Source organism: Rhinopithecus bieti, unplaced genomic scaffold, assembly GCF_001698545.2.
Source record: "Rhinopithecus bieti isolate Rb0 unplaced genomic scaffold, ASM169854v2 scaffold_1558, whole genome shotgun sequence".
NCBI classification, from domain to species: Eukaryota; Metazoa; Chordata; class Mammalia; order Primates; family Cercopithecidae; genus Rhinopithecus; species Rhinopithecus bieti.
Window position 1 is genome coordinate 2,565,628 of NW_016803701.1, and position 23,125 is coordinate 2,588,752.

At 36.9% G+C, this 23,125-nt stretch overlaps 1 protein-coding gene and 1 long non-coding RNA gene across 6 annotated transcripts in view; one reads left to right on the top strand and one right to left on the bottom strand.

Annotated features, from left to right (window-relative positions):
* Positions 1-18,798, bottom strand: part of DMTF1 (cyclin D binding myb like transcription factor 1) — a 44,569-nt gene extending 25,771 nt beyond the window's left edge. Inside the window, exons 1-6 of one of the 5 annotated variants that reach the window (XM_017851709.1) lie at positions 18,610-18,767; positions 16,685-16,823; positions 7,407-7,529; positions 6,015-6,131; positions 4,510-4,632; positions 54-148 (exon numbers count right to left, since the gene is read on the bottom strand). In XM_017851709.1, coding sequence (XP_017707198.1) covers positions 54-148; positions 4,510-4,632; positions 6,015-6,123 — 327 coding nt within the window. In that variant the 5' untranslated portion in view covers positions 6,124-6,131; positions 7,407-7,529; positions 16,685-16,823; positions 18,610-18,767. The other 4 variants (XM_017851717.1, XM_017851699.1, XM_017851727.1 and 1 more) reach the window with 4 other exon arrangements.
* Positions 18,799-18,829: 31 nt separating this feature from the next.
* Positions 18,830-19,705, top strand: LOC108515130 (uncharacterized). Its single transcript, XR_001881430.1, has 2 exons — positions 18,830-19,118; positions 19,476-19,705. It is a non-coding gene; the product is annotated as an uncharacterized LOC108515130 (long non-coding RNA).
* The last annotated feature ends 3,420 nt before the right edge of the window (positions 19,706-23,125 follow it).

A 23,125-nucleotide genomic window follows, 5' to 3' on the forward strand; every position in this document is an offset into this window, starting at 1 on the left:
AAGCAATGTGTCAAGGAACATCCTCCTGAGGACAGTTAAAAGATTTACTATACCTGGATCTGTGTCACAGTCCCCTCAGTAACCTCATCATCTGCTACCTCTGTGGTCGCAGTCATGGTCACCTCAAAGCTCTGATCATTTTCTGAAACTTCAAGAAAAGGAACAGTTCATCTCCAGAATAATAATGGCAAGTTCTAATTGTTCTAAAAATATCCATGGGAAAAAAACACGATCATCTAATTTCCTAATAAGCTACTTGTTAATACATCTTCACATGTATATATTCATTTGCTTAATAATAATGAGAACCTAATTCATAGTAGATACTGCTCTGGGTGCTGGGGATACAGCAGTGAGCAAGGGAAACAAAAATCATTTCTTCATGAAGCCTATATTCTAGTGGGGAAAGACACAAAACGGACAAGATACTACATTGGATGGTGATTAGTAGTGAGAAAAAATAAAACAGGAAAGGGAATCTGTTGGGGTGGAGGACAGTATTTGAAATTTTCTATAGGAGGCTAGGAAAAGTGACCAAGACTTGGAACAAGTGAGGATGGAAGCTAGTTTTGCAGGAATCTCAAGGAAGAGCATTTCAAGGAGAGCCAAGTGCAAAGGCTCTCAGACGGGGCATGCTTGGAGTGTTCATGAGAATGGCAAGGAGGTCAGTGTAGCTAAAGCAGACTAAACAAGAACAGTAGGAGATTGTGTGGGCCTTGTAAGCCAAAAGGTTTTGGTTTTAACTCTTAGGTGGGAAACGACTGGAAGATTCTGAATAGAGGAATAATATAATCTTTTATTTTAACAGACTCACTCTGTGCTATCAGAAAAACCATCTGAAGGGCAAATGCAATAATGATAGGTCAGTGGCTTGGACTAGGGTGAAGGCAAGTGAGAATGACTAGTAGTTCAAATTGTGAATGTATTTTGGATGGCAAAGCCACTCTGATTTGTAGACAAAGAAGAGATGGAAGAGACTGAAGAGCCATGGATAATATTACATTAAAAAAAAAAAATCAAAACTACTGGAAGAATACACCTGCTACGAATTAGTTGAGAAGACTGTAAAATAAGCAAATTTAAGGATTTAGGAAGTTATAGAACCTCTGCTTTAAACACACTAGTTTGAGACAACTACTAAATATTTAGAGAATGAGAAGTCTGGTCTGGAATAAATCTGGGGTGGTTAACACCAGATAGTATTTGAAACCTTAAGTTGAGACCACCTAAAAAGTGAATAAACAAAGAAGCTGTCTAAGGACTTAGTCCTGGGTGCTCCACATTTAGAGGTTCTGGTGACATGGAAAAGTCAGCAGTAGAGACTGAGAAGAAATTGACAGAAAAATAGAAAAAAAAAACAGGAATGTTTTCTATAGGCCAAGTGAAAACGTTTCAGGGAGGAGGGAGTAATAATTATCGTCAAACGTTGCTGACAGATCAAGTAAGACAAACGCTAAAAAAGTGAACACTGAATTTGGCAACAGAAGGTCTTTGGAGAGCTGGGAAAAACAGTTTAGTTAAGGGGTGAAAGCTTGGAGTAAGTTTAAGGAAAAATGGGGAAAGGAAATGAAGGCAAATATAGGCAATTGTCAAGGTATTCTGCTCTAAAGGCAAGGAGGAAAATTGAGTAAGAACCAAAAGTGAGCTAAAATTACTTTTTATTTATTTTTTTGAGACAGGCTCTTGTTCTCTTGCCCAGGCTGGAGTGCTGTGGCACACTCACAGCTTACTGCAGTCTCAACCTCCCAGGTTCAAGCAATTCTCCCACCTCAGACTCCCTAGTAGCTGAGATTACAGGCATGCACCACCACACCCGGCTCATTTTTGTATTTTTTTGTAGAGACAGAGTTTGCCATGTTGCCCAGGCTGGTCTCAAACTCCTGGGTTCAAGCAAACTGCCCGCCTCAGCCCCCCAAAGTGCTGGGTTTATAGGCATGAGCCACCACGCCTGACCAGGGACTTTTTATTTAAAGAAAAGTAACAGTATGTTTGTGATACTGTGGTAATGACTCAGTAGAAGAAAACCTGGTGATACAGAAGAGACAAAATAATTATTGGAACAATGTCCTTGAGTAGGTAAAAGGGATAAAATCTAGTAAATGGAAGGGTAGGCCTAAGATAGGACAACGAATATATGAATGGACATAGATGCAGGTAGTTATGTATTTGTGGTAGTAGGAATTTGTAGAAATTATTTTCTGGTCACTTCAAATTCTTTGTGAGTAGGGTTATCTGCTCAGAGTAAAAAGGTGGAAAAGGTATTTGGAAGTTTCGGGACATATGAAATAGTCATTTCAGAGTGGGTAAAAGAACACTAGAGAACTGTTGTTACTGGTAGGCAGCATTATGAGCCCACTTCAGGTTAATGATCAGGAATTAAAGTGAGAATAGCCTGCTCGTGCCATTTTTCTCTAATACTTTTCAATTAGCTGCACTGGTACAGACATAAACAGGCAAAAATAGATTTAGACAGTTATGATTTCACCAAATAAGTGAGAGAAAAAAAAAGGACTTGGTGAATGCAAGACAGTGATTATAAGATTAACCATAAAAGTAAAACAGGGTAAAAAGGAAAGAAAGGATACAAGTAGAGAAGAAACAATGAAAATGTAATAGGATCAATGGGTCCCAGTGAGGCAAAAGACTGCAGGAGTTAGAGTGCTACAGGAAGTGAGCTGGAAAAATAGAAGTAGTGGTAGGAAAACAGCAAGTCTGAAATAGATCACAAATGAACTCCAGTAACAGGTAAGAGTGGTAAAGGGAGTAATAAATGGAGAACAAAAGGAATAAGAGGCGAAGGTACTGAAAGAATCATCTAGATGAATACTGTAATCACTATATAGTTATAACTATAAATAGGGAATGGGATAAATGTAGTGGCAGATGACTACAAAGAGAAGTGATAAGTGAGTCAGAGTGATTAATATGAGAGGCTGATGCCTGCGAGGATTTTTACGATCCAGACAGATAAACTTTATCAGTCTTATTGCTAAATATTAGGCTCCAGTGTGTCTTCCATATGTGATGATGCTATGACCCAACATTAAGCAGCTCATGTGCTTTCAAGTCAACCTTCCTCTATTATCTGAAGCTAAGTGAACAGTGCCATGAAGGATTTGGTTTACCACCATAAAAAAACATAATAAAGTGTAGTTTGAACCTACAATCATGAACAGGGCATTCCACTTTAACAAAATGAATTGGTTAAAGTCAATTTATTTCAAATTAGCTACTCAAAAATTCTAGTTTAGAAAATATTTAGGATTACATCTGTATAGATAGGCCAATTAAGTTTTAGAATTGAATCACAACATAATAGTCAAATTAGGAAAGATTTAAAAAAAACATAGGAATCATCATTAGGAGGAAAGAATATTTAATTAGAAATATGCTTGTTTATACCACAACTGGAAGCAATATTAACACTGTTTTTTAATAAAGTCTTCTAGTAAACTAAAAGTTTCTTTTCTGTTCAATTTAGCAAGCAATTAACTCTAAATTCAGAGTACGTATCTACTTGTTAAGATATGACTTTCCAGGCTGAAAACCTGGTTTTGCTTTTTCAAAAGATGAAGATGTGATTTTGTCTGATGCTGAGTGTAAAATCAAAGTTCTCAGGTATGGCAAAACTCTCCTTTGTGCTAAGAGTGCCACCAACAGCCATGTGTTCCATCCCCATTGGCATGGACTAAGACATCTACTCCAGAATCTTCCTGAACACTCCATACTCTTTGCTAAGCAAATGAGAAATACAACCTAATGTTGCAGTTGGTATGCGGTCTTGTGCCAACAGTATTGCACTTGAAATATCATACCTCCTATAGAAGCCAGTCTACTCTAAATGATCTTGGAAAAGAAACACATTAAGAACTTTCTTGGTAAGAATAAACTAATTAGGCTTCTATCTAACTTTCATGTTGTCATATAGCATACTGAAGAGACAATATGGCATTGGGGTCAAGAGTATGTACTACAGGAACCAGAATGCCTAGATATGCTCTTAGCCAAGTTATTTTAATTTTCTGTGTCTCAGTTTCCTGACTTGTAAAATAGGAATAATAATATTAGTACCTATTGTAAAGCATGCTTTCTCAATGAGGGCAAATATGGTTCTTGGGGTGGGGGGAAATGCATGTGACAAAAACTTTTATTATCTTTATGAACAAAGCAAGGACATACAGACAGTGCATTAAGAAATACAAGCTATTTTTGAGGATATATTGTACTTCTCATGAAAAGCACAATCAGGAAAAAAAAGTCTAAAAAGGCTCCTTGTGGGGCAATTGAAAAAAAAAAAGGTTGGGAAGATTAAAGTAGGCAATATACGTAAAAGCATTTAACAATATGTCTGGCACATAGTATTTATTGTTAGCTAAAAAGAGGTGTTTTGACTAAATGAAGAAAAAAGCATTAAGTCCAAGTCTATCTAGAAATGCCAATTGAATGTCTTGGAAGCTAAACTTTGATTTTAAAAGGGAACTCTATGGCTCTTAATACGTAGTGACTTACGTGGAAGTGCAACAACTGATATGCAAGGAGTAGAATCATCAATACTCTGATCATCCTCAGAGGACAAACAAAGTCTCTTATGTGGAGGTTCAATACTATCTTCTGAGTCTATTTCATCCGCTTCTAATGGAAGAAAACAAACAAAATCTCAAAATTTCAAACCAATGAGGGAAAACAAAATTTCTAATAATGGTTCTACAATTTTCTTATCTATTAAAAACATTTTCTTACCAATTTGCTCATTTAACTAAACCTAGTTGTGCAAACAGGATTCAAAAGGACACTGCCTTTCTGTGCCTACTGCAGTATTCAACTCCTGAAGGCGGTGTCTCAAACGTGAAAGAGAAGGGAAGCCCAGGGAAAACTGCTATCTCTCTTGGCAGTAGAAGCAGTATGTGCAGTGACATGGAGGTATGAGAAGCTTAAGGTATAGGTATGTTAGGAAAATAAAGATAGTGTGATCTGCTGGAACACAGGTATATGAAATGTGGCAGAAGGTAAGACTATGAGGAAAGCAGAAACGACTGGAGACCTATGGGCCAAATTAAAGAACCTGTACTATATTCTAAAAACCCTGGGAAGCTTTATGCTATTAATTGTATCATGAACAATTTCATCAGCTGCTTGAAAGATGGATTATAGGTAGGACACTGGTTAAAAAGCTATTAGAGATACCTAGATGAGAAATGAGAAACTGAACTAACAAAGGAGGGGTTGAAACAGACAGGATGCAATGGATTTAAAAAACATAATACTATCAAGAAGTCTTCAAATGAAATGATGCAGGTGATGAGAGAAATAATTTATTCCCAACCACATTCATGATCTGGACACTAATGAAATTCACAGAGAAAGGAAAAAAGAGAACTAGGTTTAGTTAGTACATGTAAGGATTGTTTGGGATGTATGAAACTTAAGGTGCCTATGAGAAGCACAGAGAATTCTGTATAAAGACAGAGTCTTAGTCATCTTTATAGGTAGGTGCTACTTAAAATCCTAAGTTTGATTTATATAACCTATGAATTATGTACAGAGTGAGAAGAGAAGACAGAACCTAGGTTGAGTAAAGATGAACTTAAGAGCACAATAAATAAATGACATAAATAATGAGCAAGTAGAGGAGTAACAAAATTATCAGCTGGAAGGCTACTGAATCTTAATTCATTGTAGATCATCATATTAAGTCATATTCAAATGACTGTGTACAATTCTTTAACACAGGTTCTAACAAAAAAGTCTCTTTGCATTGAGGAATAATTCTACATTTCCTAATGAATTAAATATACTGCTGGTACCACTTAGTATAAAAAAAGAAGTATATATTATAGTTATTCCATCATTACCTTTGGGGGCTCAACATCCTATTTATAACATAGCAACAAGATTGACAAAAGCTAACATTTATGTTAAACTCATAGGCACCTAGACCTCTATTTGGGCAATAGGGGTCGAAAGTGATAAATAAATTCAGAGAGTCAGAATTATATGTCAGCAAGTTCTCCTACCATTCTGAGGGCAGTGAAGAATGAGATTCCCTTCTGTGTCCTGAGTCAAAGTCACAGAATTCACAGTTTCTACTGTTACTGTGTCAGAATCCTCTTCCACTGTGCTCATACTCAAATCTGTACAAGAACAGATTCCAGATCAGGATTTCAAAATTTATTCCCAGATATGAAGTATTCCCTTATAATTCCCTGAAATACCACACACATTTATTTGGGTATCTGCCTACAGTGTTCTTCACGTAAAATTGCAATGAGAGTTCAGATTTCAAAAACTGCCTTTCATAAGTTTATACCCATTATTTAGAATTAGATATCTGCAAGAATCTGTTTGCTCTGATAAATTTTAAAAACCTACAACATTTATAATACTTAATGTTTTTGCCACATCCAACAAAAGAGAATCTATCTTATCAGCAAGTCTCACCACTTTTGAATGTGTTTTATGGACAGCTTTGTAGGTGCTTAACTTCTTTTCTTTAGCAGAAGATTCATCAAAATTTTATCTTAAGAATTATTCTTCCAAAACATTTTACAGGTATTTAAGCTCTATAATCTGAAACACAGGAACACTAAATAATTATTGCTGTGTTCTTTTCAAAATATTGAAAAGTACATACATCTATCACTGACCAAATTGCAATTTTAAGAGATGAGTTAGTCCTTCTTTTGAAACAGGATTGTTCAAAGTTTCCTCACCTGCTATTTTACACAAGTATTATTTTCCTCTTGTTCAGACAGATGGAATAATTAGTCTTGGAATATAATATCTCATGGCTAGCGGGGGGAAAGGCATGACGCTATAATCAATAGCCTGGTTGAAGTCGTCAGAAATACCTTATAAGATTTAAAGAGGTTCTTGCCTCAATACTCACTTTTGGCACGTATGTTTTACCAACTAAATAACACAGAGGACATAAACCCTGATATAATTACTCAATGTTTATTAATTTTTTTTTTTTTTTTTAGAGAAGGGGTCTTACATTGTTGCCCAGGCTGGAGTGCAAAGGCTATTCACAGGCACAATCTTAAGTGTACTAGAGCCTTGAACTCCTGAGCTCAAGTGATACTCCTGTCATAGCCACCCGTGTAGCTGGGTACAGGTATGTGCCAACATGCCTGGCTCTCTCTGGCTCCTATACACAAGATAGTAGTCCATTCATACATTTACCATTGAAGTGAATTTATTTTCCTTTGACACAAAAACTTTTAACATTTACATGAAGATCCAATAACTCATTAAAATTTTACTATACAAATTACTATTTGAAAAGGACAACATTCATTTTACAATAGTAATTATGCCATTCCCAAAATAAAGGTAAATGGAAATCATGATCTAGTTTTGACAAATTTGCAAATCATGTGAGGTCCTTGCAACAAAAGCAGACTTACCTAGACAACAGATGGATCAGCTACAGCCCTTCCCACAGAATCAAGTTGCCTTCCCTTAGCCACCAGCATCACTTTCATGTTATCCAGATTGTTTCTCTCCCATGTTCCTATCTCTGCAACACTCTGAAAAAGTAACAGCATTACACACAATAAGGTTTAATAAGAACAAATGAATAGTATAGCAGTATGCTGATGACAGTCTAGGCTCAAGCCTCTGTGATATCTCATCTCGAAGAGTAAGAGAAAACCAGACTTCTTTTTTAAGTAGAACTTTTGGAAATTAGCCTCTAAAAATATTCCCCAATGAAGAAAGGACAGAAATGATGACTATTCACAGTTTCTTAACCCAAGTGGCTCTCATCAGGCAGACAAACGTTCTCTGAAAAAAACAAAACAAAACAAAAACCAGGCTCAGCTATGCTAGTGGTTCTATGAACTGTAGACTGTGGTACCATTATGTAGCATGATGTGTATTATCAATCAATACAGTACCATAAATATTACCAGTAACTATAGTTTTTCTTTATAATTATTAATACCTCTCTTTATGTTTTATCTTAAAGTATAAAGATTATATAATACCCGATTCATTCAGAAAACCCTTTTAAGATGACAGGTGAGCAACCCTATCTAAGAATCTGTGTGGGGGGGGACCTTAAACAATTACGCCAGAGAAGACAAATTACAAGCTCTTGAAAGCGATGTGAAACCTTATGAAATATGAAATGGTTTTTAAAGGTTTCTTTCAATAAGCTTCTCATCTTTAGCCTCAAAAGCCAACCAGAGCTTTAAAAAAAAAAAAAGTACAAGATTTGAGGTTTGAGGGGACATTTCAGCAAAAATTAGGGATTAAAATTCTAATTTTTTCAGCATTCTAATTAGATCCTCTTTGCATTTTCAGTGAAAAAGGTGCAGACCCTGCTGGAGAAACATTAAGCTATTGGATTTCATGTTTCATGTTGCTATTTCTGAATCAATTTTTTAAAGGCTGGCTTGTTAGTAATACCTACTGCAAAAGATGGGGGAAAGAAATGTAAAAAAGTTTAAAAAAAAAAAAAGGGTTAAAATCATCCATAAACTTTCCAAACAATTTTTCATACTCTTTGGTGTAGTTCCCTCTAATCTCATCTCCCGGTGTATTGTGTGTCTGTGATTATAGTGTATTCTGCAATTTTATATCCTGCTTTTTCAGAATTTGCTCAAACTGAAAAGTGTGAAGGAAACCAAGGTAGGCATCTAACAAAAGTTATTACTTAAAACTTACACTGCACCAGGCGTGGTGGCTCACCTTTGTAATTCCAGCATTTTGGGAGTAGGATCACTTTAAGCTCAGGAGCTTGAGACCAGCCTGAGATAGTGAGATCTAGTCTCCAGAAAAAATAAATTAGCTAGGTGTGGTGGTGTATGTCTATAATCTCAGCTACTCTGGAGGCTGAGGTGGGAGGATGGCTGCAGTCCAGGAGATCAAGGCTGCAGTCTGGGTGACAGAGCGAGAACCTGTCTCAAAAACTAAAAAAGCAAAAAATAGAACTTGTGCTGCAAATAAAAAGTGTGACATTATTTAACAGTTATCCTATTACTGGACGTTTATGTTGTTCCTAATTTTAATTTCCTTAAACCATACTGAAAACATATTTTACACTCCATTTCCTTGAATATTAGTAAATAAAAATTGTTAAATCAAAGGATATAACAAAATTTAGAACTCTTCAATCATACTGCAATATATTTTCCCAAAAGTTGCACAAATTTATATCCCAACCATTGAAATGTAAACTCTACTCTTGGTAATCTTGCCAATAGTTATTTCAGGACCCAAGTTAATCCACAATGTTGGGGAAAGAACAGGAATCTTGGCTTCTTTTTGAAAGTTCTACAACTCAGGTTAGAGATTACTGAATGATTCTATGCTACTTCATAAATTAACAAGCTTATCTGCTCAATCAACAAATATATCCAAATATATTACCTCTACTATACGCAGGTACTGGGGATATAGTCGCTTTGTTTTTATGCTGTCATCTTTTTTTGTGGTTTTTGAGATGAAGTCTTGCTCTGTTGCCCAGGCTGTGTAGTGCTGTGGCACGATCTTGGCTCACTGCAATCTCCGCCTCCCGGGTTCAAGCAATTCTCCTGCCTCAGCCTCGCGAGTAGCTGGGACTACAGGTGTGTGCCACCACGCCCGGCTAATTTTTTGGTATTTTTTAGTAGAGATGGGGTTTCACCATGTTGGCCAGGCTGGTCTTGAATTCCTGACCTCAGGTGACCCACTTGCCTCAGCCTCCCAAAGTGTTGGGATTACAGGCGTGAGCCACTGCGCCCAGTCCCATCATCTTAAATATGTTCTTGACTCACTTTTTTTCCCCTATAGTCTGAGCTATGTGGTCAGTACATGTATTAATATTTAAGAAACTGACCTAGTTTCACTTTTAATGGGTAACACACACAGTTCAAAATTCAAAAGGTAGGCTCTTTTTATTAATATTAGTATTAATACTAAGATTATAAGGTATCTAAATGAAGATGTTAAGCTGAAAGTTAAATATATAAAACTACAGTTCAACAGGCCAGGATTAGAACTATAAATCTTAGGGGCATACACATTGTTTTTAAAGATTTCTTAAAGAGGTTAGAGAAGACAGCCTAGATTACAGTTCTAGAGCACTCTACTAAATCTGGGAAGTCAAACAAAGGAGAAGAAGGACTAGCTAGAGATGAGGGAGAAAACCTAAGACGTGTTAACTAAGAAGCACAAGAGGGTTTTTTCAATGAGCATTAAGTAGTCAACTATGTTGAAAACTGCTGAGAGGGTAAGATAACTGAGAAGTGACTATGTAATCTGGCAATATGGAGAACAACTGATGCCTTTAACAAAAGTAGTTTTGGTGGGAGTAGTAGGGGCAGAAGTCTTACTGAAATAAGTACAGAATTAGAAGTAGGGAAGAAAAGATAAATTACAGGCTGGGCGTGGTGGCTCATGCCTGTAATCCCAGCACTCTGGGAGGCCAAGGCAGGCAGATCACCTGAGGTCAGGAGTTCGAGACCAGCCTGGCCAACATGGTGAAACCCCATCTCTATTAAAAATACAAAAATTAGCCAGGAGTGGTGGAAGGCGCCTATGATCCCACCTACTCGGGAGGCTGAGGCAAGAGAATCGCTTGAACCCAGGAGGCGGAGGTTGCAGTGAGTCAAGATTACGCCACTGTACTCCAGCCTGGAGCGAGACTTCGTCAAATTAAAAAAAAGAGAAAAGAAATGACAACCTACAGATACTTTTTTCACGAAGTTTAACTTTCAAATTAGAACAAAAGGACCAAGTGCAGTCAAGACAGTTGTTACACAGAATACAACTGTATTCTGATGTTGGACTGAGAAATATTGGTGAATAAATCAAATTGTGATAGTGGGGTACAAAGTTTAGTAATTTAGTGCCTGTCTTCTGAATGATTATACATGAACCTATGGTTAACAACTTCTGGAATCCATCCCCATTTGGTTTGTCAAGAAAATAGGAAAATCGCCAACTCTGCTATCACCTTTTTGGTCCTTTTTGGAGCAAAATAAAGACAGTCATGTACCACATAACATTTTGGTCAACAGAGTCCATATACGGTAAGTCTGTAAGATTATACCACCATATTTTTACAGTACTTTTTCCATATTTAGATATGTTGAGATACACAAATACTTGCCATTGTTAAAATTGTAGTATATTCAGTACAGTAACATACAGGTTTGTGTATTTTCTATGATGCTCACATGAAATCACCCAAACTGCATTTCTCAGAACTGTCATTAAGCAACACATGACTGCACATCATCAGTTCTTTTCAATTTTCCTTCTTTGTAATGGGTTATACCATATGTACTATTTTTACACTAAAAACGAGAAGATATGGAATAAAAATAAACACAATTTTAACAGCTATTTTAACCGAAGTGGCATTTTCGCATGTTTTCATCATTTGCTGAGTATCTTTAAATAGCACCATACCTTAGTAAATTAAAGGAAAAAATACCTGAAGGTAGCAGCAAATCTAAATGCAATTAGGAAGACCATGGAAGATCTGCTTGAGATTTCAAGAATTTTGAATACATATGAAAATTTTGTCTATTGGTGTACAGCTTTTTTTTTTTTTTTTTTTGAGACGGAGTCTTGCTCTGTCGCCCGGGCTGGAGTGCAGTGGCCGCATCTCAGCTCACTGTAAGCTCCGCCTCCCAGGTTCACGCCATTCTCCTGCCTCAGCCTCCCAAGTAGCTGGGACTACAGGCGCCCGCCACCTCGCTCGGCTAGTTTTTTGTATTTTAGTAGAGACGGGGTTTCATTGTGTTGGCCAGGATGGTCTCGATCTCCTGACCTCCTGATCCGCCCGTCTCGGCCTCCCAAAGTGCTGGGATTACAGGCTTGAGCCACCGCGCCCGGCCTGGTGTACAGCTTTATGACCAAGGAATTCAGCTTTGTCATCCGTTATTAGAAAGCTGTTCCAGGAATTGGTTTTATCCATAGCTTTATCAGTGGAGAGCGGCTTACAGAAAGAACTATCAGACGTGTTTATATAAATTTTTTTTAACAGCCCTAATGCTTTGGCATTGCTGTTTATTTATGCACTCCTTATTTATAGCTTTGATAGCTTTAATTTTCTAGTTTATCATGTCTCTATCTGACAAATGTAGTTGTATGCCTTGACATTTCCATTAAAAACTCGAATTTTGATTTATGCATAACTATGGAATTTGTTACACTGGGCTGAAAGTTAACAGGATTTCGGCCACCACCTGTAAATTTTCATTTAGATTATGTATCTCATAGTCTTATTTTTTAAAAGAACAGGTGAAACATTTCTTGTAATCTGCTGTTTAACAATAGTTTTTTAAAGTTTGTCAGGCAGTTAACAGTGAGCCAGATCATTTTGTATTGATTGAAAACTTAGGTTTCAGTATTAATGACAGAGCTTAGCTTAGCATTACTTGTAGTTTGAATCATTTAACTCTAAGGAAAATATTGGTTAAGAACGTTTTCTAAGTTTTATACCCTATAAATGAAGACCTAAAAAAATGTATAAAATGAAATACAGTGAATGTGCAAAATGCCAGTATTATATAAAATTTAAATGTGTACTTAATAAATCTTGAGTGGTTGATTAATCACTAGATAGGTGGTATGTTTCAACAGTTATTTAATGCTTTCTGAAGAAATAAGAATTTCTGGTCATTAAAAACTAACATGTTCTGCATCAAGAATTACGGCTTTCTAAAAGTATTTTAACTCTTCAAGTTTTAACTCATTTATGACTCAAGAATTTTAGAAAAGTTAGGATAGCACTCTGTTCCTGTAACGATCTCAATGAAGTTTTTTTGCAAGACTAAAATGTATTTGATTTGTTCCTTAAATTATAGATTTTGTTAGATGCCATTTAACTAATGGTACAGAATTCTCTCCTTAGCAGCATTTTGTTTTTCAGACAAGCTGAAGTGGTTTTAATAAGACTGAGTAATATTTAAATTACCTTTTAGACCTCTTTTAATCATTGAGTTTTTAAACATGTGGCATCTTTAACAAGTACATTGGAAGGTTTATTATTGATAGAACAGGTTGGGATACAATAAGGACTTGGGATAAGTCATTTCATTAATAATCACTACAAATGCTGTGTGTTTTAATTTATAAAACCAGAGAGAACACCTTCTGCCAAACTTCAAAATTCGTCTATACTTCTGGGTCATGAAAGTTGATAGATTTATGACTACTTAGATTGTTATTTATGCATTAAAGCAGGAAAATATATTGAGAATTATGTTTACAGTGAACTTCTTTAATGCATATTTCTTAAAACATAAACATACTTTTAATGCATACTTAGTATTTTAAAACCAAACAAAACAATTATACAATTGCAGATATGTACATACTGTCAATGACAAAAATAAAACCATTCTGGTGGCTTAAAAAAAAACCACACAACCTTAACTGTGGTACAAAACTCTTATCATGAAGTCATTGTGTCTTCATTATAATACAATCTTACAGCTCCCAAATGAAAAAGATGACCCTACTTAACACACTATAACCTGGAAGGACAAAAAAGGATAAGCATAAAGATATAACTCTTGGATCTGTTATTTAACACAGAATTCAATTAAAGAAATGAGTCATTCATGCTATTCTTCCTTTCAGTATTGATGTAAAGTTCCTATCCAATGGGTTATCTTAGACTGGTATTTCCATCAATTGAGTCTACGTATCATCCTATTTTTCCTGGGTATTTAAGTGTTGAATATCTTCTAAAAACCAGAATCAAGAAATAAAGTCACCTTTCTTCCCAGTTTGGGGGGCTAATTCTGTAAACAGATGTATACTCATTTCCAAGTACAGTATTGATACAAGTATGGAAGAGTTTAGATGCTATTAGTGTCAATCTTGAGAAGCACAGGAACCAACATTTGCTGACCCTAGATGCTTGGAGCTTGATTCTAAAATGGAACACGGGATGAGACATGATATAAAATATTCCCTATTTTAATATATTCACTTCATACTGTGAAATCTTGCAAGCTACAGAACATACAGCGCCACAATTTTATTAAGTGAGTTAAAGACTGAGAAACATTCGCTGAGAAAGTCTGTGGCATAATTCAACTTATAAGGCAGTAAGGACAGTTTTCAGATTTTTTTTCTCCTGACCCAATACAGTACAAGAAAAATCATCCATATTCTTTCTGTGTGATTTGCAAGTCTTCTACCCATGTATCAGCATGCCTATCTTTCACTGTTTTCACAATATTAAGATCGTACTGCCACATCTTTTTTGTACTTACTGCATCAGGAGCATTTTCCTGTATCATTACTACTCTACATTTTGAATGGGCACATAGATCTCAATTTATCTAATTCATACCTATTACTGATCATTTGTTTTTGTGGCTATGTTATCATAAAACTCCAAATGGACTATCACCCTATCATTGAATAACTAATGTTTTAAAAAAATACTTAAAAGAGAATTTGCTTAGTAACGTCTAAGGAATTTGGAAGATATTTTCAGATAATTTTATTTTGAAATAATGAAAGTCTTTAAGTAGAAAATCTTAGTGGAAGATAATAGGTAACAAATTCATACATCCTGAACATGGGTACACAGAGGGCTGTCAGACAACAGGTAAGGTCATAGAATAAGCATAACATCTTCATTAAGTACAAACTTTATTCAAGACACGAATAGGAACACTACACACTTGAAGAATGTTTTGGACTATGGTGCCAGGCCCCGTGGGATTTGTTCCTCTATACACTTTGTGGAAAACTTTGAGCAGCAGAGCCATAAATGAACATAAGGCATATTCAATTAAGGTACCTAATTAACTTTTACTATGGCGTGGTTTTAAGATGGTAAAATATGACTATGTATCATAAAAATGTCAATACAGCTGTTAGTGGAGTCTATTCTAGCAGGCTTTAATGGCTTAAAATGTTTATTTCAATTATCAACTATTGAAAACAATGTCATTATTACTTGCGTAAGGAAGATTACTTGATAGCATGGATCATTTTAGGGTGCAGCATTTCATAACTGGTTTGACAATAAAACTATATTGCTTATTCAAAAAGCAAGAATGTTATTTTTCACTTCATGTATGGTTCAGGAGCTTATAATGTGTTATTTGGTACACTTGAAAGATTTCATCCATTCAAAACTGAGTACTTTTATACAAGGCACCATCAGAAGCTCTTTAAATGGAAATATACAGTATCGCCAGACACCTGTGATTTACAGTGAATTTTTTTTCAAGTTAATTTTTAAAGCACATTTACTCATTAGATACTAAAATATACACAGGCAGTAAAATAAACCTAATGAGCATTTCTGATGCATAACACCTGATGGGAAATGAATGAATCAGCTTTGACCACTGGTGCTTGGAAAAATGACCTAACGGTGTACATAATCAAAATGACATTTAAATAAATGAAACGGTAGAAAATTAAATTGTTCATAATGAGCTCCCCAGTGTGCTTTTCCCTGACAACTTATTTCTAGTATTCAGTCATGGAATGGATTATCTTTCTACAAACTTGGGGCGGGGGAAGACATGATAACCACCTTCCTCCTTTTATTTAAACTTATCTACCTTTATAGAATCAGAGCAAACACAAAATCTATTTGTGATTTCTATTACAGGAATTTTCTTCACAAAATGAAAGCACCATCAAGATAAAGGGAGAAATGACACGAAAGCAAACAAATGCCACATACATTTGGTAACTATCTGTACTTTAACTTTACTATTTGGAAATTAGTTTAATAAAAATCATTTAGTTTACCACTTTCTCGGGTCATCTTATCATTTGGAGACATAAAGGAGCTGAAATTGCAAAGCATTTAAAAGTATATCAACTCCCAGGAAATCCTTTCATATATGAAAAATATGGTGGTAAGAAAAAAAAATGGACTATTAAAATGAAAACTCCATTTTGGAAAGGCAGAATAACACCTCAGTGTTAAATATGCAGTCTCTGATATTAAAAAAAAGTAGAATGAACCCTCCCTAAACTTAGTTCCTTTCTAAGCTTTTGATGTCTTTGCAACAGACAGATGTGTGTTTAATGCAAGTGATGCAAGACGTCAATACTTTCAAAAACACTTCTAAGCTCCCTCAATATTTTAACATCTATGTGCCAGGCAGTAAATCCTTAGGGAACACTTACTTGTTTCACATTATCGCATTCATCCTCACAGGTGTTAATTTAAGCCAATGCACTTAAGCATGGCAAAAGCAACTGTTTAAAATAATGAGATGTTATTTTCAGGACATGTAAGTTTATTATACCATTAATAAAAATTAGAGTCTGTAGATGTCAGAGAGATAAATGAGGCTAACAGAAAGGTAAGATTTTTGCGGAGAAAGTAAAGGCAAGTTTTTTGTTATTTAAATACTAACTAGTGATATCAAACTAACCTTATAAAATACATACACTATCTCCCCACCTTTAAAGCACCCCTGGGGTGTAATGAGATAACTAAAGCACTGAAAAAAGAGATCTCTAAAAAAGGACTAAAGGACAGCTACCTACTTTTGATATGATTCTCTACCAGTAAACATTTCCCAGCCATGCTGTTTTCAAAGCTCAAGTCATAACCCCCAAACTTTGATTTCTTCCCCTCAAAATACTTCTAAAACCTGAACACTCAAGAGAAAAATGTTTACATAAAATAATGTATTCATATAACTGCAAAGTATGAACTTAAAGTTCTAAGAAAGATGCAATGCCCAGTACTTACTGATTAAATGTTGATGAAGACAGGGCAATAGCATTTTGGCTCCACCATTAGCTCAACTGCAACCAATTAAAGAGATTCACGCAGAATATGCAGGTGCTAAATCAGTCCCAAAAAGCATATTTTGGGGTGAGCCTATCAACTAAAATAGTAAGAAAATAAATTAGCTTGTTTGGTGGCATACAGAAGTATTAGGAGTTAAAATGAGATAAAAATCACCACAATCATTAAATGTATTTTTCACACCTATAACATAATGGTTTTTTTCCCGAAACAATCAGGCTGGTTTTTGTGCTTTGTGTAAGGAAGAAAAAAACTATTCTCACACCAAATTGGATTGTCTCAGCATGACAATTTTTGTAACGTTAAGGAATGCAGTTTTAACCTTTTTTCTCTAAATCTTAACAGAATTTCTAAATCCTAACCAAATAAATCTTGTCTCTAGTACACCATAAGAGCAAAAGATAAGATTTTGGTGTATCGCCATAGTCATTCTTTAAACGTTAAAGTGATGGTAAATTATTCAAATTATTAAAAGACAGTAATCCTCAGAAAGCTATTTGAAATATAAATTTAAAACCAGCTTAAAGAAATTTTAAGTAATGAAAAAATATGAAACACTTAACTGAAAAAAATAGATTTTGTAATACTTTCAACATAGTAGAATAATATTTTCGTATTTGGACTGGCGCTTAAAAGCTACAAATGGTTTTCTCCCACGAACTAAAAATACAGGTATAACTTAAAATTTTCCAAATGGCATCACTTTAAGATACATATTAAAAAATAATTCTACAGAATATGCATTTTTGTAGGACGTCCCAACAAGCAGCCTCGCCTGTCGGAAAGGAGGCACACATACAAAAAAATCCATGTACATTAAAAAGAGGTACACAAACATGAATCGAGTTGCGAAAAAGGCAACTACACAAATTTCAGTGAGAAAGGGAAGAGTCTTGACTCACAGACCGAATATTTTATATAAAGACATACGCTCTATCATTCAACTGCACAGAATGGCACTTGGCCACTTCTCTCAAATCTGCTCTGGAGATTGTGGTAAAACATTCTACATACCTCCCTGAAGAAATTCTCAAAGCGAAGTCCATTTTAGAGAACAAAGTGGACTTAATTTTAGGAACTTTCTGGCAACTCGGCACAATAGGGTAATTACTACTTTACAGACGCATTTTCCGTGCTCCACCAGGGCTCTGTCCCCACGCCCCAGTCCACATCCCTTCTTTAAAGAGACTCAAACTGACAGAAACGGTGCGGCTAGCTATCCCGATTGTCTAAGTCTGGGCCGTGAATCGCCGAGCAAGACTGAACCCCCGCAAAATTACAGAAGAATCTAAAGCGCAAACGAGGTAAAGAACAAAAAAAGCAAAGGGGGGGAAGTTGGGTCGAGACCCGCCCCCACTCTCTCAACCCCACCCAAGCCTACCTCTCCTACGCTAAACCATAAAACAAAACCGAAAACGTAACATAAATACAAATTAAAAAAAGAACATCGCGAGAAAACAAGTAGGGCTCCTTTACTGTCTCCACTCCCTCTGGCCCAGTTCTCTACCCAACCTCCCGGCCCACCCCACCCCCCAGGGGTCCCGGCGCCATTTAGCTCTTCCGAAGCCGCCGCCATTTTCCGCCCCCACTGGATCGCTGCTGTGCCTCGGCGGCCGCTCGCTTCCCTACTCTGCAGCCTAAGCCACGGGCGCCGCCCGGCCCTAAGAGGGAGGCCCTGGCCGGAACGTGCGGGGACGGCAGCTGCAACGTCAGGAAGGCCAGGCTCCGACCCCGCCCGCAGTGCCCCGGCGCCGACAGCTTGCGCCAGCCGGCTGGTGCTAGCGGGCAGCAAGGGGGCCGGACAGGCTCCACTGGGCGGAGCGGCCCTGACGGCAGCTGGGACCTGAAGGTTCCATCGCACTTACTTCCTGTTTTGGGTCCGGGCACTTTGGAAGAACCAGGATGGAGGCTCCAAAAAATACCAGGATGGAGGAAGCAGCCACGGGCGAGAGTGGCTGCAGCTGGAGTGAGCGAGCGCGACGAGCCACCGGAAACGGAGCTGCAGCCGCGCCCCGCCCCCAGCTCCCCGCACGCTGCCCCTCCCGCTCGTATGTCCCGCGGGCGGCCCCGCGCGCTGGCTGCACGCGTCACTTCCGGCTGTGTTGGGGCGCGAAAAAAGTTCTTGGGTTGGAACGTTGGTACTGGTCTGTGGCGGTGTTTGTCGACTGTCCTCTGCTAGGAAATCTCGGCACTGACTGTCCCACTGCTGATGCTATAAAAGAGGTCCTTCTGCTATGATGCAACTGTGGTTGCTCTGCTTCTGGGGACTTATGCTCCGCGTGCGGATTTTCATAGTTCCATGTGGCTCCGAGCCGAGGGAGCCGCGGCGTGGAAAGGAGGGAACCGGTGATCTCAGTGCTGAAGAAAACAGGGAGTGTGTGTCTTCATGCTTGATTTCCCTTGCCGCAGGGGCTTAAAATGAGATGTCTGGGCGTGAGAAGTCGTTCTTGATGAAATGTGTCCTCTGTGAGTGTGGTCTCGCTGTTAGACTAGGAAGATGCTATTTTGCTGTGCCCAGTTCCTCTTAAAAGTACAGATGCTCCTTGGGTTGCGATTTCGTTTTAATACCCTTATAAACGAAAAGGATAAGCCTTTGGGTTCTGTAATGTGAGCCAGCATTCTTTGAGTACTTAAGTGTCAGGTAAATGTTTTACGTGTATTAAACTCATTTAATGTTCATAAGTGCTAAGTGCATCGCTGCATTATTACAAATGAATCCCAATTTACATAGGAACCAAAGAGAAGTGAAGGAATGTGTCCAAGGGCTCCCAAGTTGGCGGTGGAATTAGAATTGAAGCCTCAGCTCCAGAGCCTGTGTTCTCAACGACCTGGTTGCAGCTCACAAAATACACTTTGGCAGTACTTTCATAACGAAAACAAATGATTACATCTAGTTTACAAATGCTTTACTTTACTGGAGGATCGACATGTTTGACTAATTTTTAAAAATAAATGTCGGAAACAGCATTTTCTTGTGTTGATAACTTTATTACTAGTTTGTGGCACTCTGCATTCTGTTGGAGTTAACCTGTATATCATTCCATTTTTTAATAAGTACATAATAATGTTTATGTAAGCAAAACTATGAGGCAGAATAGTATTGTGGTTTGGACTCGGCAGTCAGACCTGAATGTGAATCTTGGCTCAATTTATTAGTAGTGGATATGGCACTTCACCTCTTTTAGCTTTAGAAAAATGGGAGTAATAAGATCTACCCTCCAGAATATTGTAGACAACATATTTTGCATAGAACCTGACATGTATTAAGCATTAAAAATGGAAACTAATAAACCTTAAAGCCAGAAAAGCAATACAACTACTCAAAGAGCAGTTCTAATAAAGTAATAATTACATATGCAAAATTGTTGACATTAACACTGATTAGAAGGTGATTCCTAATGAGCCACATTTTTCATAAGACATAACCATATAGGATTCTTTTTGCTAAGGCATAAAATAGTGATATATAAATTATAGTCGGGCTGTCCATTCTCTTCTACTAAGTTTTAGGTCATCCTGCACCCTGCTAATTCCCCCCAAAAAGTCAAGTTTATCCTCATAACTAAATTCTCCCTTTCTGGTTGAGTTTCTTTTATAACAACCTTTTCCCAAGTCAGTTGGTATTTATTTGGGGATGACAAGTGTATTTTAATATTAATACATAATTTTAAAAAAAAGTAACGTCTCTATCCCTTTAGCTTGAATAATCAATGTAAAGACTATCCATAACATAACTTGATTCCTAGAGCAATTTTCTGCAGTTATACTTCTATGTTATCCGCACCTCATTACTTAGTCAGTGTGTACCTAGGGAATGGATGAGGTTTTAAATATTATCCAAGGATTTACCTATTTAGGAATTAAATGTTTTGTAGAAAAATCATTAGAAATATTTCTATCCTAAACAATAATTATGAAAGTATTTATAGCATAGCTATGGTATTTACTGCATTTGCTAGTTAAAATTGACTTTGTTGGACTCCAGATGTTTATAACACTTTCATGAACCTCATCAGTGATTGAATGATGATGAAATTGCTTTTATGTCAGGTTGATATATTAATATAAAGTATTTCAAATACTGAGAAGCAGGTTCTCTTGTTTCATGATCATCTCATGCTAATTCAAAAAAAAAAAAAAGATGTTTATAAGCTTTTGTTCAAAGTAAAAGAAAAATACAATTACTGAGTAATTTTCTTTCTACACAGTCTCTGAGTCCTGTTAATACAGCTGATGGGGATTGCTGTGCTAATGGAGGAATGAATAAACTGTCCCAGTTAAGCCCACACACCAGGCTTTACCAGGTGGTCTCCTGTCTCAGATTCTTCCTGTAGGCTTCCCTCTGAACCTTAGGACACTCCATCTTACAATCCTTTTCCCGCCTTGCGTTTTGCCTGTGTGTCTCATCTCTACGATCCTGTTAATACCTCAGCTTGGTGACCACCTCTCTATGTCCACTTCACTTTTTTCTTCTTTTGTGGTAAATCTTTGTTGAGAACTATTGATAGAATATTAGCCAAAAAAGTGTTTCCTTATCAAGGGAATGGAGAGCTAAGGTTTCCAATACTCCTAGCCAATAAGGATAAAAATTTTTGTTCTGTCTTTGTAATTTTGGTGTGCAAAACAAAATAAACAGTTCAGATACTTCACTAAAACAGGATAATATCCAGACCCAGACTCAAAGACCTGTTCCTTTATAATCTAGTATGGAAGAGAGAGGGATAGTATATTAGTTAACTAAGCAATAATTGCCATGTTTTATAAGTTCTGAGAAAGATACAACTTGGGTGCTCTGAACTGAAATTTTTTAGAGTTCAGAGCAGGCCTTTCTGAGAAGATACTTAAGCAGAAAGGTAAGAATAAACAAGCGTAGTAGGGGGTGCAAGGTGGGACAGCATTTGTCCAGCTAGTGTATGAAAGCATATTTGCAGAAAGCAACTGGCTTGTAAAATGTTTATAAAATGGTGAAAGCACAGTACTGCCAGGTGATAGGCTGTCCCTTGCAAATGTTAGCTGAATTTCTCAAAAAACTTTATTGTGGTAAGAAGACAACATGACGTCTGCCTGCTTAACAAAATTTTAAGTGTACAAAACATTATCATTGACTATGGGTACAGTGTTGTACAGCAGATCTCTAGAGCTTATTCATCTTACTTGAAACTTTATGCCCACTGATTACTAACTCCCTATCCCCTCTCCCCAGCCCCTGGTAAACCACCATTCCACTCTGATTCTACAAATTCGACTATTTTAGATACTTAACGTAAGTGAAATTATTTAATATTTGTATTTCTGTGACTGTTTTATTTCACTTAGCATAATGTCCTCAAGATTCATCCATGTTGTCGCATGTTGCAGAATTTTCTTTTTAAAAATTTTTTTTAAATTATACTTTATGTTCTAGGGTACATGTGCATGGGTTAATGGGTGCAGCACACCAACAGTTTCTTCTTTTTTAAGACAATAGTATTCCTATTCCTCTAAGATTAGAGCTCAGTGCATGCCCAGACATAGCAGAAATGGGCCGTCTTCCCCCTTTGCCATGAGCTTTTATTTGCTAATATATGGCACAGTACCTTAACTTAACAGACATTTAAATGTTTATTAATATTAAAGATAATTGTCTTAAGCCAGAAGACCTGGAAGCTAGCCATTTCTATTCTTTGGCAAGAACAGCTGACTACTGGAGATCACACAGTATTTTTCCAGATAGTGTTGCTACTTGGACAATTCTCGACAAAAGCAAACACATTAGCTATTTTTCAAGTGGAAAAAAGTTATTTTAACACATCACATTTTTGGTGTTACTCTAAACCTTATTGCCCAAGTCTTGTGCATCTAGATGCAGTATTTTAAGAACAGAAGCATGTCACTTTAGCCAGCAGATGTCCCTATTGTTCAGCAGTTTTGTTTTTTTCTTCTTTCCCAAGTAGTAACTTGAACAGTAAATAGAAACTTTGGGGCCTTCATTGTTAATGATATGCTGTGGCAGACCAAGGACAAGCCTCAACAGTAATAAAGCTAAAAGGATAAGGACTATACTTTGAAATCAAAATAGGAGAAAGCTCTCTAGAATTAAAAGACTTGTAGATTAATCCCCTTCCCTTCTATTCACTGTACATTTAATTCCTTTGCACAGAATATGCAGTGAAAGAGGAAGAAACAAGAAACCTCCGTAATGTTTATAACTTTCAAGAGTTTGCACATTTGTGATACACTCGCTCATTTCATTCAGCAGCTCTTCCTGAGCACCTGCTTTGGGCTGAGCACTATTTTAGGCACAGGAAGTATGATGGAGAACAAGAGAGACAAGATCCCTGCTCTCAAGGAACATATATTCTAATGGAGGAGCTTACATTATAGTAGTATAGTGCATCTTTG